This window comes from Toxorhynchites rutilus, chromosome 2 (assembly GCF_029784135.1).
Source record: "Toxorhynchites rutilus septentrionalis strain SRP chromosome 2, ASM2978413v1, whole genome shotgun sequence".
Taxonomy (NCBI): Eukaryota; Metazoa; Arthropoda; class Insecta; order Diptera; family Culicidae; genus Toxorhynchites; species Toxorhynchites rutilus.
The window spans coordinates 121,495,449-121,511,910 of record NC_073745.1 but is presented as its reverse complement, the minus strand read 5'-3'; the positions used below and the strand labels follow the sequence as shown (position 1 = coordinate 121,511,910).

At 38.2% G+C, this 16,462-nt stretch overlaps 1 protein-coding gene across 5 annotated transcripts in view; it reads left to right on the top strand.

Moving 5' to 3' along the window:
- Nucleotides 1-16,112, top strand: part of LOC129764298 (protein aubergine-like) — a 28,033-nt gene extending 11,921 nt beyond the window's left edge. Inside the window, exons 1-6 of one of the 5 annotated variants that reach the window (XM_055763244.1) lie at nucleotides 783-926; nucleotides 11,186-11,257; nucleotides 11,381-12,989; nucleotides 13,058-13,267; nucleotides 14,730-15,662; nucleotides 15,727-16,112. In XM_055763244.1, coding sequence (XP_055619219.1) covers nucleotides 11,398-12,989; nucleotides 13,058-13,267; nucleotides 14,730-15,662; nucleotides 15,727-15,991 — 3,000 coding nt within the window. In that variant the 5' untranslated portion in view covers nucleotides 783-926; nucleotides 11,186-11,257; nucleotides 11,381-11,397 and the 3' untranslated portion in view covers nucleotides 15,992-16,112. Of the gene's footprint in view, nucleotides 1-776; nucleotides 927-7,369; nucleotides 7,490-11,169; nucleotides 11,258-11,380; nucleotides 12,990-13,057; nucleotides 13,268-14,729; nucleotides 15,663-15,726 lie in introns of those variants that run through there. The other 4 variants (XM_055763246.1, XM_055763245.1, XM_055763247.1 and 1 more) reach the window with 4 other exon arrangements.
- Nucleotides 16,113-16,462: the final 350 nt, after the last annotated feature.

Here is a 16,462-nt window from a genome sequence, read left to right as displayed (position 1 = left end):
TAGGCAGAAGAATGAAGGGGAATATCATTCTTCTACTTTTCCTTTGTTCACGGAGACTTTAAATCCTACGATTTCCCCTCCGTTGGTTGTCGATAAGTTGCTCGTTATTGACAGCTCTGTTCGGGAAAACACAAATAGACAGAACAAATGTATGGGAAAATGGAAACGCTTAAAGTTTTCATGAATTTTAACCATTTACAAAATGGGGGATTCTAATGTATAGCATAATAAACAAATCTTACGGAATTTCCGATTCGTTTAGTATGTAAATCGCTAAAATCCGTTCGCGGCAAAAATAGTTATTAACGTTAACTTTATTTCATAAAAACGTGACCTGTTTTCTGATTTGGTACCCTTAATGAAAGACGTACTTCTACGTCAAAAAGAAGTGCGCCGCGCGATTATCCAGCAGTGATTTTAATTGCAAATCGCCAAGAAAGCTTCCGGAAGGGTATCCAAACATCGCTGGCCAAAGGAAACTATCCAACGTAATCAAATACTAACATATAAATCCAAACAATAAACAATACGTGAGCCCCTGAGCGCGAGCCCTGTTTTATGCTGCCTACGCTCAATGAGCATTGGTTGGGATAGGGTGGTCAGAGCCCCGGGTTTGGAAGGTTTGATATAAATTATGTCGAGGGGTAGCCCTCTCAAAAACACGTAAATAATATTCTTCATCCCACAAACACCCCCAAACAAAGTTTGTGCAGCTTGCTGGTGTTGGTATGACGCTCGCACTTTGCGGCAGGCTCGCCAAAGCTTATGAATGTAGTTATGTCTCATTCAGTCGGTTTGTTTCAGCCGTTGTGCACAGAGTGAATATTTTCAGAACCCAGTGCTGGTGGTGAAGGACAAACAGTGGTGTAAATTTTGTGAATGCGAATTGATGTTTGCTGACGATTCTTGGGACTCGAGCTAACAAGGTACCGTGAAATTTTGAGCCTCCATTTATTTGCAATCGATTTAGCTGCCGAAAAGAGGAACCAAAATCCGAAAGGGTTCAGTGAATGTCATGTTAAACGTGTAACTTTCATGCTTGCTGCAAAAGTGTACCATCAGCAGATGGGGTTAAAATGGCGATTAGCAGCGATGCAGACAGGGGCATACAATGTTTATGGCTCGTGAAATAAGAACCCATGTTCGAGCACTATTTATGCTGGAACTAACACATTTTTATTTTGAGTGAATTATGAATAGCGGCATTTGTTCTGTTGAATATCTGGCTGGATTCCAACGGAATTCATTTTTGGTTCTCATAGTTTTTTTTAATGATGTATGTTGGGCGGGCTGAGCATTTTGAACAGACAAAACAAAACTAAGCTAGATTTTCCTGCTCTGTTGCTTAGTTCCAAGATAAAATTTTGTGTTAAACTATCGCTCGCTGCATTTTTTTTGCCAATACAAGTTAAGCATATCAAATATTTTCGGGAACTATTTTGCGGAAAACATGGGACTTTTCTTTAAAAAATTATTGCTTCATTTTAAAAAACGTTTCTGCATCATAGAGTTAGCTTATTTGATATGAATCACCCATTGAAGGATACGTGGGAAAAATTACAGATAAGCCGTATGTTCTTATTCTTATTCATTTCCTGAAGATACACTTTGCTTACACAGAATCTGTCTCGTGTCCCTTTATTCTACTTCATGGGCGGCACATTGAAAATGAAAATCATAACATAACAAACAGAAGAATATGGCGGCCCGGCAGCTCGACACACACAAGTGTATGTGTGCGTGTGTTGGCGCTATGAAAAGTGCGCGCACACTTGCCGATTGCACCGCAAGGAGTTAGGATGTGTGGGAGAATCGGCGAAACGCGATCCACATGGTACACTTATGGTCAATGTTTAGGTTTCTTTCGAACGCGACGAAAGTTAAACAGTCGTCCTCCATTTTATTTTGTACCTCTATGCTTTTCGTACCTTTTGTACCTATGCTTTTCGATTGACAACAGCACTATATAATATGGGTGAGTTGAAAGTGAATCGAAAATTGAAAACAAATCGGATTTTATCCGCAATTCATAAGGGTGGGTTTAGACTAGGGATATATTCATGTGAAGAAATATGAGATTTATAGAAATCGCATCAATCGTTTACACTAGCGTGTACTTCTATAATGAATATATTCATATCTTCGGTGAATTTATTCACCTGAAGTAGAACTGCATCCAACTTTAGTGATTTCTCACCAGTGAGAAATTCACAAGCGTTTACATATGCTGAATTTATTCAAGTTATATATATGTACCTCGAATAAGTGTATCATATTTATTCTCACCCGTTTACACCTATTTTCACGTGAATAAATCCATCTATAGCTATAGATCTCCCTAATGTAAACCCGCCATAAGACGTACGAAACATGAGATCGAAATTTGTGCATAGCCTAACACCATTTACGTTACAATCACTTGTTTGTATTACGAGACTTCACAAATACATTTTACAGTTGTGGCAAGCGTAATTTCCGGCTTCAGATAATTTTTAGTTTTTTTTCGATCGGTTTTGTTGAGTTTATTCTTGTTTTTATTATTATTCCAGCGTTTATGACATATTTAGTTCATTTTGATTCGAAGCATAATTGATGTTTATTTTAAAAGGATTCATTAGCGACCCTGCGGCGCGAATTATGAAACGTTTCTCTAAACAATCGGTTCATTGCCTTCACATATTTTTCAGTGCGGTGTGACGGTGTATTTTTAATCGCTAGGACTGACCGATTCAATTTGTGCACCAGAGACTGTGAGGTAAAAATTTAAGAATTACCGAATAGGAAGAGCAATTTTTACCTGACCAGAAATACAATATAAAAGTATTTGAGGCTTGCCAGTGAGAAGATTACCGCGGCTGAAATACCGATTGACTGGCGCTAGTGCCTTCCAACCTTTTCAGGGCTCAAATTTTCATTTACTGGATCAGCTTGGCTGTCATCATGCTGACATTTCTTTTCCTATATTGAAATGAAAATAAGTAAACATTTAGGAATTTTCATTCGTATTATGTATGCATTTCTACAGTCACAGTTCGCAATGATAGAATCCTGTCTTCTCGTTTGCTGTATTAGAATCTAAACGAACCAGCCAGTTATCATTTTCACTAAATAATGTGGCGAATAGATTATGTTAGTGAAATGTAAAAACAACGCATTATGGGCGACAGTCATTTTGTCGAAGTTTTCAATACATATGAACTGTTTAGGACCTGTTGGGTCTGATCATGAATTTTATTAGTTGTTTTTGTTGAAACTAACATCAAAATTTCAAACACAAAAACAACATTTTTACCATCAAGTGTTTTTCGCTAAACGGGTAGGTGGCATCTATATTGCCACCAACATTTTACGCTAGCCGGGCATTGGCAACTATATTGCCACCAATTTTTTCAATGTTTTTGATTATTTTTTTTATCCTATTTATTTTATTGAGCTCATTAGCATTTTAGCTGTAACATAGCCGGGCTTTAATCGCGTACATGAACATATGTAAATGTTTCTATAAATTGTAAATTACACAGTAGTTAGTAGTAGCCATTTAGGCGTTAAGTTTTCTGTTCCATTTCATTATGGTAAATTACACAGTAGTAGCCATTTAGGCGTAAGGGTATTCTTTTTGTTCTTTCATTGTTCAGCAGACCGGACAGCGGAGACAGTTGATATTGATCAATGTTGGGTTATTTATAGAACAGCAGCGCTATCGCGCTCTCCTGTGTTCAAACGGTTAACACGTCGACTGACACCGATTCTTAGCTCAGGCTGCGTCAGTCACGTCAGTATAACATAATAATAAATGGTGAAAGTATACTGTTCTTCAGTCTAGGATTGAGCTATCTTGGATCGATTTCTAGAAGATCGAACTTTTTCATTTCGATTTTCAATTTTTTGAATCGATTCATGGTGTCCGAGAAAATCGTGAAGATCGATCTTTTTCTTTTGACTTTTTTGATCTTAGAGTTTTTCAGTGTACATGGTGTACATCTGTGTTTGCCAAATGATCCACTCATTGAAAAAATCGCTTTCGTTCGTTCAAATATGATCTTTCAGGAAACATTTCCCCCAGCGGTATTCTATTATTGTTATGTGCTGCAAATCACGACACAAAAGAGAACGAGACAACTCTGCATCGGCTCGCACTTCATTGCACACCAGCATGCAAGCAAAGCTATCATATACGCTTTCAGTGCAGAAAGCTTATTTTCTTCTTTGCCTCTAAGGCGGCTCGCACACCGGAGCAATGAGCAACTAGCAACTGTCAACATGCAATAAGCAATATTATCACCAATGGATTTTTCCATTTAATCTTTGTTGATCTCGCACACCGACGCAATACGATATCGCTGTCGCCTTTACAGAGCAACACATGTCGCTAGCAACACGGCGTGTCGGTTGAATAGCAACTTATCGCTCATATTTTGACAAGTTTCGTACATTAAGGCGATTGTTTGCATAATGTCAGGGGTTTTTATTGCTCTGGTATGCGAAGAACAACAAAATATGTTTCCTGTTGCATATTGTGTACTGCAGTTTGCTAGTTGCTTATTGCTGCGGTTTGCGAGCCGCCTAACATATGCATACCGACCTCTCCATGCATCATGAAACAGCAGGATCATACGGACAACGCAAAGCGAAAGATCCATATTCAGCTAATGTAGCAGATCCTGATTTTTAAGTCTCAGAGAGTGCAAACTATATGATTATTTAGCTCGATAGAGGCTAAGGGAAGGGTAGTCAGATTATATTTTCCATTTTTAACGCCGCTATCCCTTGAAATGTGTATATTCATATAGACCGCATAGTTTAGCAACACCGCTCCAGTGAGAAGCAAAAACTCTCGCGTTTTATCTCTTTTCCCATTCGCTGCTCTCCGCAAATGGTGACGTAATGATGACGTAATTTTTCTTGTATCATTTGTTGCTTTACACTTGTCTGTGCAGTGGGTTTCGCTATAGTAAAATGAGACGATATATGCGGTTCAAACTTGTATGCAGGCTTCGAAAAAAGTGTGCCATGTTTGATACAACTCGAATATGCAAACAACAGTCTTCGTTCCTCTCTTAGTTTAATCACTAAATGTTACAAAAGTGATTGCTGACATTCATACAAGTATCTGAATGATCCTCTCATATTTGGTTATATGTTCGTGAGAGTTTACTTGCATGACACATTGTGTATCATTTGATTTTGATCGAAATCCAAACACTGGTGTACATCGTTTTTAATCTCACCACCTGACAAATTTTATCAACATTAAATGTTTCGATAGCTTTCGAGGATGTCAAATTAGTGATAGTGAATAGGATTGGGCGATCTTGAGTCGATATCTAGAAAATCGACCTTTTTCTTTTCGATTTTTCGGAGCGATTCTTTCTTTTCCAAAAAATCGATCTTCTTTTCAATCAAAGTTCACTGAAAAAAAATTGTAAATTAGTTTTTCAGTGAACTTTGATTTTAATCTGAACGAAAACTACTTGACAAATTTCATAAACATTGGATCCCTTTCAGGGTCGTCAAATTAGTGGTCGTAAACTTAGGAGAAGCAGTTTTGGAAGTTTGGTCATTACAAAACAAGTGGTTACATGTTATATTTACATTATCATATTTACTAGGCAGACAATGAAAATTGTGATAGTGACATCAGGTCCAGCTGAAGCTACTACCAACATTCGACTAAATGCCAGACGTATTACACGGTTGGATTCAACGGGATTATTGTCAGCGTAGTTCTGGATGAAGTTATTGAATTCCTAATAATTTTCAATTAATTTATTTAATTAAATAATTCCATGACGGTTTAAAATGAATGCCCTGTAAACTATTCTTTTTTTGAGCTCTCATGTTTTTTTTGTGACCTCTATCGTGAGAATCAAAATGAAATACTTTAGATGTTTGAATAGAAATGTGAAATATTAATTACATGTTTAAAGAAAAGACAACACTTATATAGAACAAGTAAATAAATTGGAAAAAAATACATTCGATTTTCCAAAGATCGTTTCCGTAGTACCGATTAAATCGGTGAATCGATCCATACGCCGTTCAGAAAATCGATCCATCAAGATCGATCTTTTTCTAAAGATCGCCCAATCCTACTTCAGTCGTGTTTCATTTTCCTCGTGGACTTAAGTGACAGAGTTTTAAGCGAGTTTTAATGTGGTTCTTCCCACTCCACCCAATTCATCGGTGTTTAACACTCCTATACTCGCGCGAAAAATCGTAATTTGTGTACTCTGAACTGTGCGCGTCTCTGTGTTATTACTGTTTTGTATTTTAGGCGTTATTGATATTTATTCAAAGAAAAAGATATAATTGAGTGAAAAAACTCCAAAAAATATTTTTTCTTTATCTTCATTCAGTTTTGATAGTCATTTAATTCAGAGAAATTCTTTTAGAACCTCTAGAAAAAACGGTTTTATTATTAACCTTCCTATACTCGCGTATAGGTCTGACAGATCATGTGGTCTGTCAGACCTATACGCGAGTATAGGAAGGTTAATAATAAAACCGTTTTTTCTAGAGGTTCTAAAAGAAAAGATCCTCAAATATTGTTTCAAAATAATGTTCGAGTGGTGGGAAACGTCATCTTGATCTGCTCGAATTATATGATTTATATTAACTATATATAAATACTATGCGAATGAATAATTTTTTTTTGATAAACTAAAACCGATCTTTTTAAAATTTCAAAATAAAACGATTTTATAGGATTTATTCTAAGATGTGATTTAATTTTACCGATATAAATGTTTTACAACTGTATCAAGTGCCAATTCTCTTTTTGTGTTTTCTGATTATTTTCTAACTTCTGTTCATCACTCGTAATTCGATCTGAGAACGATGTTTGTAGATACATTTTATTTCTCCTTTTAATAAATAGGACAAAAATTAGAAAATCCAAACAGCTTCAACCGTTACGAAAGGCTTTTTTTATGTATAATGTTCTGTCAAATCAATGTTGATGACAAAGACACATCACATTCAAGTTTTTAAGCTCAGAACTTGAATGTGATGTGCCTTTGTATATATAATATAAATATTTGTAATATAAATGAAAAGAAAAGATAAACTATCTCAGACAAAAAATGTAGTCTTCACGAACCCAGTAATGCGATTAGGTCGTGTACCAATATCACTAACGTCCTCAGTAACATAGAAAATGAAAAAAGACGTTTAAAAAGATCATTAATGTTTTCGATACATAAGTTAGTTATGCGGTTTCGATATTTTTGATTCTCGCACATCGATACTCAAGCAGGTTCAAACTTGGATTCTATATATTATGCAAGGTGTTACGATAACGGTGAGTTACCATTGTTCATTGTTCTGTCATATTGTGATAATTGGAGGTTATTCTGTCGTTTGTGTACGGCGCCGAACTCAAAGAAGTGTAGCGCCGATGAAGCGCTTTGTGCATAGGTCATTGACACTATTGGTTTCGAACTCATTTCGAAAATTGAAATTAGTTATTAATATATTTTACACTCAGAAGGTAGCGTAAAAGTGAGAACTTTTTTTTAATATATATTCCATAATCAGTTGGTGATTCGTGTGACACATTTATTTTAAGCGTTTCTGCAATACATATTACAATTAGTGGAAGGTCTGATTCACACATCATGCTTTTTAGCAAACGGGGATTGTAATCCATTGTTTAGATTCATTTTATTGTCGTAGTTTACATTAAACCGTTAAACAGTTATTCAAAGATTAGAGCAAGTCAATTCCCTGTGATTTGTAAAATAATGATTCTTGCCATTATTTTACACGATAGCTTTCGTGTTGAATACTGAAGCAGCGTATTCAGTATTGAAATGTAGTTCAAACATTTTTAAATGTTGATCAATGTGTGAGTCATTCAACAAATCTGCGACTATGATTAAAACAGAGCATTAAGGGAGCAATATTGATATGTTCATCACAGTTTTCAAAAAGATTCACGCGACTTGAATATTTTAGACCGCCTTCCGAAGAGTTCCTCATGCGAAGTGATTATCTTACTTTTGCCACAATTTTATTTGAAACACTCAATTGCCAGCGTGGACACAGTGGAGTGGAATTGCAGGTGTGGTGTCTACAATTCGTTAGAACAGCTGGAGAGCTCTTATTTGGTGGATAGAAACAATCAAATTTAATGTTTTTACTTCCTTATAAGAACATAATTCCATTAAGTCGGGTTATTCGCAACTGCATTCTATGCGAAATTTTCTTTTTCCTCAAATATAACCCACCATTACCTTCCGGAACATTTCGGATCAGCTACTTAATAAATCCCTTGTTTACTGAATGGTATACTGCTGTTGCTTGTGATAAATGTGCATCTGATCAGGACCGCAAATTCGGATGTAATCATGAAACAAATACACTTGAGTCCCTATTTGCGCGGTGGACAGTGCCGCGTAAAAAAACATCATAAAAGAAAACCTTCTAACAATTCATTTACTGATTTTTTTTGTATGCTACAATCATGATATTTGTTTTTCCTTTTATTTCTCAGTTACTTATCAGTGATACAATACAAACCTATTTCGTGAAAAATCAGATCACCCTTTGGGGTCGATATCAGTTTCCCAGGGGTCGACAAGATACTGTATAAGTTGCGTTACGTGAACCAACTCGTTATAAGAATGACTAATATTTTAGTGGAAAGTATTATTGTTGAAACTTGTATTAATAACTATTCATTACCCTTGATATTTTATGAATTTTATGTATGAGAAAATGATATCAAGTTTACTCACTTGACCAACCACAATGTTTTTGGGGATCGATGGTATCACTTACTTCTGGAAAAGGGGTCTATTGCCCAAAATAGTTTGAGAGTCCCTGCCCTAGATTGTTCTAGTTAGTATGGTCTAAAACAGATTCCATCAAATACAGAGCATGACAGAGGATCCTCGTGTCGCCATATGGTTTTGAGCTTTTCATAAATTTTAATTTTTTCTTGATCTTGACACAACTTACGATTACGCAATACCTCTAATTTCCCATTTTCGAAATCTTTCTTTCCTTCACCCTTATGCTGGATTTTTAAATTAGGATTTGGCAATCATTATAAAAAGATCGACTTGTCGAATCGATTTTCCAAGCAGCGCGTATTGATCGATCCAATGATTAAATCGGTACCAAAGAATCGATCTTTGCCGAATCGATCTTCGAAAAATCAAACGTTTTTTCCAATTTATCTGCTTATTCTTCAGGAGTATCGTCTTTTCTTTAAATTCATGTTGATGGGTACGAATACTAATGGGGCGAGGTTTCTCCAAATCTTTTCCAGATAGGGTGATTTTCCGTACGAATGTGCGAAAATCTAATCGGTATTGCCACGTGGATCGCGGGTAATTTTGTCGGGGAACACTTCGTAGCGAGAACACAGTGTAATTGTTTCACTTCTATTCCAATCGTAATAAAGCACTAGAACACTTTAACTACGCGTTACGCGTTGAATAGTTAGGAATATTTAGAAAAAACTCGGGAAAACTAGAACGTGGGAAATAATCTGCAGCTATTTGTATTGCGACTTTTATTCTCGAACTCATAGCGAAAAACTGAAACTGTGTAACAGGATAGCGGAAAATGTGGCCATAGGTGTTAGATTTATAGCTTGACGGTGAGGGTCTATAGATGGGAATATTTCAGTCGAACTACCTAGCTAGCGTATTACATTATTATTGTAGATATTCGATTTCAAACCTAACACATGTTTCTATGCAAACAACATAAGCATTTTGTTCCTCAGCATGAAGGACACAAAAAAAAATTCAAGTACAGACAAAAAAAAATCCTGGGCCATTCATCTTGTGCCGTGAATCGGTATTAAATAAATTAACTGAAAAGGCATTATTACAATTTAAACAACTGGTATCTGCCCTGAACTAAACTGACAACGATCTCATGAGAGTCAATCGTGACATACGTCTGTCATTTAGTCGGAGCCGATTCTTGATTTTGGCACCAGTTCTAAAAACAACCATTCGGAATTGATGTCAACATTTAGTTCAGTGATCCTATTAGCCACTGGTTACAGTACATCTTCTCAGTAGCTGCCGCTAGTTCTGTCTCTATCGGCATTTGTACGGGAGTAAATCGTAGAAGGAGTGATCCAAAAGTTGACACTATGTTTAAAAAAATGGTGGGTGGTCTTTGGTGAGATTAAAATCGATGTATAATTAAAAAAAACATCTACAAAAAGTTTTTCTAAGATCGAAAGAAATCGAAAAAAAAATCGATTTTCTCGAATACAAAAAATCGAAAATCGGGATGGGAAAGATCGATCTTCTGAAAATCGATCCGAGATCGCTCAATCCTAGTTGAAATTACGTTCTTAAGGCCCTTCATTCTTCCAATTTCAAGTGATTTAATTGTAAGCTTTAATGGCATACTTTTTCATTTCGCAAATTACGAGAACTCGGTTCATAAACTGGCAGCTATCGAAAAAAAAATGTCAAGATATGCACAAATTGAATGATTCTTTCGGATTGTATGACGTCTATAACCCGTTAGCTACTGCTAAAACTACACGTTACAACAATGTATTGGCTAACTTCAAACAATTCTAAATTGTTTATGGCTTCTAGCAAAGATTTGGGATCCTCGAACTGATATTGGATTTTCCTATGAAGATCATTTATTCGAAATATCATTTGTTTTTGCACCTCATGCTAACGCACTAACGTAATATAGCGTACAATAATTCTTCGAAGCATGGAAAGATTCAATATTTGAATCAGGCAGTGATAACAGATTTTCTGTATACAAGAATATCAAGAATATAAGAATATTTAGAAAGAACAATTTCTCGCTGAAAAGCATTAATAATGAAATATTCCCACTACAAACAATTTTACCTTATTTTGCACCGTAAGTGACACAAGATAACAAAGTCATTCGCTTTATTCTGGAAGTCTACTCCCATTTCAGTCTTTATATATGGCCTCAAATCTCATCTTACCTTCAACTTATCACACCATTCGCCTTCGGGAATACTGTGATTCAAGCCATCTCATGTCACTTGCGGTTGCAGGATAGGGGGAATATGTATTGCCACTCGAAATGCGTTCAATTCTCTCCTAATTCCATAAATTTCGTGAACCCGATCAAATACCTTACCCAATGCAGGCGGCAACGCTTTCGATTGTGGCCAATCAGACATTGACATCGGTAGTAATCGTCGTGCGTGTACTTCCAGTTCCAGTGTGAAAAGTGGTGAACTTATTGATACGTCGTATACACTGTCTGTGCGTAGACCGCATCTCGCAAGGTAAGTTTCCGCACAACCTGGGCAAACAGTTGAACGTCTGTAATTTTAATTTCCATTAGAAACTATCTTCCGATTGCTGCTACTGGTAGTCCTTTTAACATCTTACATTTCTTGTTGTTCTAGTGTAACCAATATTGGCCATGGCAGATGGACAGCAGCGAGGAGGTCGTGGTGGACGTGGAGGGCGTGGTGGGCGTGGCCGCGGAAATACCACCGGACAAGGTAGAGGAGGAGGAGGAGGAGGAGGAGGAGGAGGAGGAGGTTATAACGATGGTAACCCCTATTCTGGTGGTCAGCAGCAAGGCGGTGGCAACAATTGGCGAGGCGGATACAATAATGGGGGACGTGGGGGACAGCAGCAAGGTCGCGGTGGTCAGCAGCAGTATCAAGGTCGAGGAGGAGGTCAATATCAACAAGGCCGGGGTGGCCAACAGCAAGCTTGGGGTGGACAACAGCAGCGAGGCGATCAACCGCCGCAGTCTTGGCCATCATTGAATATGCCAGCGCCACCCCCAGCAACATCTGCTTGGGGTCAAGCTCCTCCTCCGGCTCAACCGGTTATGTCTATGCAACCCGCTCAGCAGGCACAACCTCCTTCTTCTTCTGCATGGGGTCAGGCTCCGGCTCCAGCGCAGCCGAAACCTCAACCGACCATGCAACCCTCTCAAGTTGTTCAATCTAAGCCATACAATAAAAAACCGGAAGGATCGGCTGCAGTTCCGCCTTTGGCTGAACGCCGTCCTGCAAGGGGATCTACAAGTGAGCAAGCCGATGTTGGACGGGGGTCAATGCGCGGTAAGCGCAGAATTCCGGATACCGTCCGCTCGAGGGCAATCGATTGTGCGACGTCCAAGCAAGGCAAAACGGGAACGCCCGTGTTGCTGCAAGCCAATTACTTCCGCGTGAATCGCAAAGGCGATGAGAGTATTTTCCAATACCGCGTTGACTTCAATCCGACCGTAGAGAGCCGCAAAATGCAAAACTCTATTATTTCCAATCTGAAAACTACGGTGGGAGGCTATGTGTTCGATGGCACTCAGCTTTTCACGCGGAATAAACTTCGCAGCGACGAAGTTGAGATTGCTACGAAGGAAAAAATAACGAATGAAGACTATATCATAAAACTTCGCAAGGTAGGCACCATCGATGGGACGAACGAGATGGCTTTGATGATGTACAATTTGATCAATCGTGATGCGATGAAGGGTTTACGGTTGACACAATTCAGACGTAATTATTATGATTCGCATGCGAAAATTGATATTCAAAGCTATAACCTTGAGTTGCATCCCGGTTATATTACCAGCATTCGGCAACACGAATATGACATATTAATGTGCGCTGAGATAACACACCGGGTTTTGCGAAAGGATTCCTGCTATCACGTGCTTCAAAGTTGCATGAGAGATGGCAATTGGAGGGACAGCTTCAAGCGTACCATTTTGGGATCGGTGGTTATGGCGGACTATGCGGGACACAAAAGCTACACGATCAACGATGTAGATTTCAAGAAGACACCCGAGGACACGTTCCAAACAAAAGATGGTGATATTTCATTCATGGAATACTTCCGCAGACGCTATGGCATAACGATCCGCGATGCAAGGCAGCCTCTGCTTGTGTCCAGATCGAAGCCCAGAGATATCCGTGGCGGAATGCCAGAGCTCATATATTTGATTCCGGAATTGGTTCGCATGACTGGACTCACCGATGCAATGCGTCAAGATTTCACGTATGATTTACGCCACCAGTCTAATGATACTGTGATAATTGTAATAATTCGATTTTCCCCCCTCACAGCTTGATGCGTTGTGTTGCTGAACATACTCGCTTGACTCCGGACAAGAGAATAGATCGACTGGATACGTTCAATAAACGTCTGCAACAGACGAAAGAGAGTGTGGACATTTTTCAGTTCTGGAAAACCGAGCTGGACCGTCGGCTGGTGGAGCTTCCCGGGCGTGTGCTTCCAAGGGAGATGATTTTGTTTAGCGGTGTTAACGATAACATGTACGTGAGGCTAATAGACGGATTTCGCGCCAACTCGACCAGATGTTGGCATGACCCTCTCAGAACTTGAAGAAACTTTCTGGGCGCGAAGACCTTACCTAATTAAGCAACTTAGTTTTCCGAAAAATTTTCTACACTAACATATGGAAAGGGCTAAATACTTTTGATCATTTTTTTTTATAAATTTTGTTCCTCTAAAATAGTAAGTACTACAAAACAGTGATCTATGGAAGACTTTTAGGAAACATTGAATTTTCAGAAAAAAATACATAAAAAATATTCTTTGAATTCCTCCACTAAAAAAAACGATTTCAAAAACTAGAAGTCGATTTCCTCAAAATGATCATCTCAGATTTTGATGGTGTTTGTTACGGTTACATATGGGGTTGTTAACCCTTTCCCGTACAACAACGTGGTGTACTTTTTTCCCGTCACTCGTGGTGTACTTGCATAACATAGGGCGCTAGAACGCTCAGCAGAGTAGTGAAATCACTTGATGTGTGACGTAATAAATAATGCGGGAAGGGGTCAATACCAGCACTGCATTTGCAATCCTTGCAAATCCTGGAGATCACGGCTTAACTCATGTTGCTGAATAATGTCACACTTTTATTTGTTGAATTCTGATGATTACGCAGAAACAAAATAATGCTATTTCTTTTCCGCCACTTTACATTTGCTGCCGGTCACGACTGGTAATTTTCAAACAACTGCAGAGCCATTTCATTCATCCTTTAGGTATCTATACAATCCATTTATTATTATCATATCTACAGTGACTCTTATTAGATACTTAAATCTACAACAACTATATGATATCAGACCGGCCGATCAAGAGATTTTTGGCAGATGTCTATTGTTTGAGAGCTGTCGTTGCTCTCTGAATTGAAACATAAAATTCTATAACTATAAACCAAAAAAATATAAAATTTTCGAGAAAAAATCTTGAAAAAGTTTTTGTTAGAAAAACATTTTTGCCTTAAATATGCACAAGTTACGATGTATGTACAGCTGTAGGGAACATATTTATCTACCATTTCATCAAAATCTGAAATAACAATTTTGATAAAATCGATTTTTAGTTTTTGAAATCGATTTTTTCCAGTGTTCAAAAAAATATTTCCATTTCAAAAGATATTTTCTCTGTATTTTTTTCTGAAAATTCTATTATTTTTCTAAAACTCTTCCATAGATCACTTTTTTGTAGGACTCATCATTTTCGAGTAAGAAAAAAAATATAAAAAATGATCAAAAATATTTTGCCCTTTCAATATGTTAGTGTAATAAATTTTCGGAAAACTAAGTATGCCAAGTTGATTAATTAGGTAAGGTCTTCACGCCCAGAATGTTTCATCAAGTTCTGAGAGGGTCATGCCAATCCCATAGACGAGTTGGCGCGAAATCCGTCAATATCGAGTTTGGATAGGTTTAATAAATTCATGTTTTGTTTTCATATTTCTAGAAAAGTTGCGGCGGACCAGATGGGTGAATGGCAGAGTGCCTTCCGTAACAATGCAATGTACTTATCAATCCCACTGAAAGCGTGGTATGTTATGTACCCGAAGAACGCCGAACAAGCTGTCAGCGCTTTTGTCGATTGTTTGAAAACAGTTGCCAGAGGTATGAAGTTCGAAATTGGCGAACCGCAACATCATCCTCTACCGTCTGATCATCCATCGGAGTACGTTACTAATTTGCAACAGGTTTTGCAAAAAGACCCACAGATGATCATGTGCGTTGTGAGCAACGATAAGGCGGATCGCTACGCGGCGATCAAGAAAAAAACCTGCGTGGAGTACGCCGTACCAACGCAGGTGATGAAAGTTAGAACGATCTCCCCGAGAGGGGGAAGTGCACGAGCATTGATGTCCGTTGCCACCAAGGTGGCAATCCAAATGAACTGTAAACTAGGAGGAATACCTTGGATTATCAAGAATCCCCTCCAATCGGTTCTGGTCATTGGGTACGACGTTTGCCACGATACTCGCGACAAATCGAAATCCTACGGAGCTTTGGTTGCTTCTTTGTACAACCCCAGGTTCAAACATCCGAAATATTACTCCACGATAGACCATCATAGCAGTGGCGAAGAGATATCCAACTACATGGCGCAGAATGTCTTCAAAGCACTTCGTGCATATAAAGACGAATTTAATGAGCTTCCCGGACGTATTATGATTTATCGCGATGGCGTGGGTGAAGGACAGTTGCAGTATGTGTACGAGCACGAGACCATGGCAGTTAAGGAAAAACTCAAGTTGGCATACCCTGCCGGGATGGTCTCCAAAATGACGTTTTTCGTAGTCAACAAAAGAATCAACACTCGACTGTTCTACAGCAAAAATAATCCTCCGCCTGGTACAGTTGTAGACGACGTTATAACATTGCCGGAGAGGTAGGTTGTGTCCATCAGTTTAACTTTTTACCGATGATGATATTTTCTCACCTATTTTTTCCAGAACCGATTTCTACTTAGTGTCTCAGAGCGTTCGCCAGGGAACCGTATCGCCAACGTCGTACAACATACTTGTTGACGACTCTGGTCTGGATACCGATAAGTTGCAGCAACTTACGTACAAGCAGACGCACTTGTATTACAATTGGTCCGGGACAGTGGGTGTGCCGGCAGTGTGCCAGTATGCCCACAAGTTAGCTTTCCTGGCTGGCCAGTATCTGCACCAATCGCCGAGCACCGCACTCGAGAAGAGACTTTACTATCTGTAATTTGCTGATTGTTATTTTTTTAAATTTTGCATGTTCATTTTATATTACAAATAAGCTGAAAGATATTTTGTAATCATTTGATAAACAGAGAATATATTATTATATTTGAGTGAAGTATAAACACGCGTTTTATTCGATTTTCCATTTATAAAAACTAGGAGTTGAGATATCTGTGATATAACCGCAAGATTAACCTAGGATTAACGTTACTTTAGTAATCATCGGTTTGAGTTGCATCTGAATCAATTTCAATAAATGGATGAACTTTCACTTGAAGTATACACGATGTTTCGATATTATTGTTTTTGCAATAGTATGGATATACATATTCAAACAGTATTTCTTCTACTTTCATTAGGGTACGGTTTCATCACGGGAACACTTTGCAAAAATCTGCCTCGCGAAGCCTTGAGAAATTACCTTTATAGTTCACTAGCTAACTCGGCAAACTTCGTCCCGCCCAAAATTTAA